Here is a 3794-nt window from a genome sequence, read left to right as displayed (position 1 = left end):
TGGAGAAAATGTTTGTGGATTTGACGAAGTTATATCCTTCAAATCGGTCTATGTTTTATTGAAAAGGGATTTAAACAATTTATTCTGGCGGACTTATATAAATCTATATATTAATACGCTAACATAAATTTTGTCTCCGTTCGTTTGGCGATTCTACCTAACCGATTTCAAAACCAAGAACACCATCGGAAAGCTAATATTTTATAGATGGGGACAGTTTTTATGGTTTCAAAATTGGTTTAAAATTGCGGCCAAAATCGTCGTTTCTGTATTTGCGTATTGTTGTTGCTGCAACATGTTTAATTTGAGATGTTTTCGCATTTTGTTTTACTTTGTAATTAAAATTAAACTTTGTAATAAAGACAAATGTGATGATGAAGAAATAAATGTTAATCATTAAGAAATAAAGTGAAGTCAAAATTGAAGATAAAGACGAAAATTAAAACAAAAATGAGAAATACATAAGAATTATTGAAATTTTTCAACAGCAATCAAATTAAACTCAGTCATAAAAAATGTAGTTATCGAAAGTTTTAAAGTTATCGAAACTTATCGAATCATCCAAGTGTATAGTTATCGACATTCATCGAGTTATCCATGCTTANTCATTAAGAAATAAAGTGAAGTCAAAATTGAAGATAAAGACGAAAATTAAAACAAAAATGAGAAATACATAAGAATTATTGAAATTTTTCAACAGCAATCAAATTAAACTCAGTCATAAAAAATGTAGTTATCGAAAGTTTTAAAGTTATCGAAACTTATCGAATCATCCAAGTGTATAGTTATCGACATTCATCGAGTTATCCATGCTTACTGATTTTATCGTTACGTATCGAATTATTGAAATTGATCAATCTTTTATTGAGTTTATGGACACAAACTTAGTTGTAGAAATTTATGGATAGTTGTCGAGCCATAAAAATTTATGGCATTATCGAAATTTGCCAAATTAATGAAATTTATCAATCTTATATATATAAAAATGTTGTGTTCGTATATCACGGTCGTCAAAACTCGAGAACGGCTGGACCGATTTGAAATTTTTTTTTTGTATTGTTCGGTATAATACTAGAACCAATGATATCGCGAAAATTGGAGGGTTGCCACCAATTTGAACATTTTTAAACCCAATTATATTGATTAAATAAATAAATTATTACAATATGGGTATCAAATTAAAGAGGTTAAAGAAAGATAACTGCTGGAGTTATTTTTGACGAGGGTTGCCACCTATTTGAAAATTTTAACTCAGTCAAATTGATAAAAGAAATGAAATATTGGCATGTGGGTGTCAAACTTAAGAGTTTTAAGAATGTTTACAGCCGAAAATATGTTTGAAGAGGATTGCTACCTGTTGGAAAATTTAACTAAAGTATGCCGATAAAATAAGTGAAATATTACAATATGGGTATCAAATTAAAGAGGTTTAAGAAAGATAACTGTTGTAAATATTTTTGAGAATGGTTGGCACCAATTTTAAAATTTTAACTCAGTTAAACTGATAAAATAAATGAAATATTGTCATGTGGGTGTGAAACTAAAAAGTTTTAAGAAGCCAAAGAGCCGAAACTATGTTTAAGGAGGGTTGCCACCTGTTTGAAAATTTAGCGTAATTTAATTGATAAACTAAATGATATATGACAATATAGATTTTAAATTTAAGAGGTTTAAAAAAGATAACTGCTGGAAAAATTTTTGAGTAAAGTTGCCACATCTTTCAAAATTTAAACTCAGTTATGTTGATAAAATAAATTAAATACGGTAATTTGGGTATCAAACTTTAGATTTCTAAGAAGGCTTACAGTCGAAAATATATTTGAGGAGGGTTGTTATCTGTTTGAAAATTTAACTCAATTTGATTGAAATTTTATTTCAATTAAATTGATAAAATAAATGAAGTATTGCCATGTGGGTGTCGAAACTAAAGAGTTTTAAAAAGGCTTACAGCAGAAAACATGTTTGAGGAGGGTTACCACCTGGTTGAAAATCTAACTAAATAAACGGAAAATCTAACTAGTAAACGGACCGCAATAGTCGACCCATGAAGACACAAACGCCCGTGAAGTACTGATACGTTGGCTTGGTAATGATGCCATTTGCTGCGAAAGAGTCACGCCACGGTGTCGGCGGCAGATAACACACTTCTGTCCGTAACTTCGAACGGCTTGTCTACCATTCAATATCCAATGATTATCAGCTCGACTAGTCTACCGTGTTTAGGTAAGATTATGGCAGATCAGCTTTACTGATGCGGCCTCCGACGCGCAGAACGCCTGTGTTATCCATGTATGGATTCAATGATTTTAGCTTGCTGGAACTAGATACGCCAGTTCCTTTTCGGATGTGGGCCAAATCAACCGCAAAGTTCTCGTGTTGCTCATTTCGAATCAGTATATTAAGAGCGCTGCCGATTTCTGTTGGGCTGACTACCAATGTACGCAAATGCCGCCGTGTTGGAAGCCAACGTAGAAGAAGTGCTGCCGTACGCACGAGTGGGAGAAGTGAACTGAAGCGCTCACTAAACGGAATCATCTGGCCATCACGTCGACGAGTAGTGAGAGCTGGCTGATGGGTTGTTTTTGCTACGAAGGATGAAACTCCTTGTTCGCTTTGCAGAATGTCGTGATCCTCGTCGTTTAATTCAATCACAGAGAAGTTGGGTGTATGCTTATCCATAAGCCAACCTGGGCCCTGCCACCACAGTGGATGATCCAGCAGCTGCGATGCTCGAATACCTCTACTGGCGCAATCTGCCGGAGTCTGAGCTGATCTTACATAATGCCAACAGTCTGGTGAGGTTAACTCATGTATTGGACGCACCCGGTTCGACACAAACGGCTTGAGAGTAGTGGGCGGCTTGCGTAGCCAACACAACACAATCCGGGAATCAGACCAGAGGTAATAAGGAGTATCTGTTAATCTCAAGGAAATACGTACGTTTTCGAGGGTAACAGCGAGAAAATGTGCGGCAAAAAGATCCAGACGCGGGATCGTTGCTCCTTTAAGGGGCGCCACCTTGGTAAGAGCCGTACGCAGGGATACAGCTGAATGACCTTCCGCATCTGTGGCTCTAATGTATATTACAGCTGCATACGAGAGCGTACTGGGATCGCAAAATCCTAGCAGGGTAGTAGCTCTTCCTTCAGCCATACCTAACCATCGCGGAATCCGAATTTTGTTTATTACGTCGAGTTTGCTGTAAAAGGCTACCCAGGTGGTTTGAAGTTCATCTGGAAGTGGTTCGTCGCACGACAAGCCAGCAGCCCACAACCTTTTTATGAATATTTTTCCAGTAATAGCAACTGGTCCCAGTATGCCGGTAGTGTCGAATAGTTTTGCGACGGCACTTAGTACCCATCGCTTCGTTAGAAAGCCTAAGCTCTCTTTCAGATCTACCTTGAAAAATAGCTCATCTGCTGCTGCATCCCATCGAAGCCCAAGTACAGTTGCTGTTGGTGATTCGATGGTCATCTCTACGTTAGGAGAACGGTTGCCAATCAAGCGTGCTAATACTTCACCACTACTGGAGTTCCATTTACGTAAATGGAAGTGGCCTTCAGACAATATGGAAGTCACGTTGACTGCAAGTTCAGTTGCATTTTCTTCTGTGTCACAGCTGGTAAGAAAATCGTCGACATAAAAAGACGACAAGATCGCGACCATCAGCGACCACCTTGTAGTTGTCGCATGCGCATTGGTTGCGCGCGCGGACCCTGTTGTAGGGACTGCTAGCCATTTTTTTTTTTTTTTTCGCGGGAAGGGGGTCGAAAATGCCTATTGCATCATCAAAG

General features: G+C 37.6%; 1 protein-coding gene across 1 annotated transcript; it reads right to left on the bottom strand.

Annotated features, from left to right (window-relative positions):
- Positions 1-2229: 2229 nt before the first annotated feature.
- On the bottom strand, positions 2230-3474 carry LOC108368675 (uncharacterized). Its single transcript, XM_017623564.1, has one exon. The coding sequence runs from the start codon at positions 3472-3474 to the stop codon at positions 2230-2232; it is 1245 nt and encodes a 414-aa protein (XP_017479053.1).
- Between the last annotated feature and the right edge of the window lie 320 nt (positions 3475-3794).

Source organism: Rhagoletis zephyria, unplaced genomic scaffold (genome assembly GCF_001687245.7).
Source record: "Rhagoletis zephyria isolate East Lansing unplaced genomic scaffold, Rhagoletis_zephyria_1.1 Rzeph_scaffold_03250, whole genome shotgun sequence".
NCBI lineage: Eukaryota > Metazoa > Arthropoda > Insecta > Diptera > Tephritidae > Rhagoletis > Rhagoletis zephyria.
Note: the sequence above shows the minus strand (reverse complement) of the source record. Positions and strands in the feature narration are given on the sequence as shown.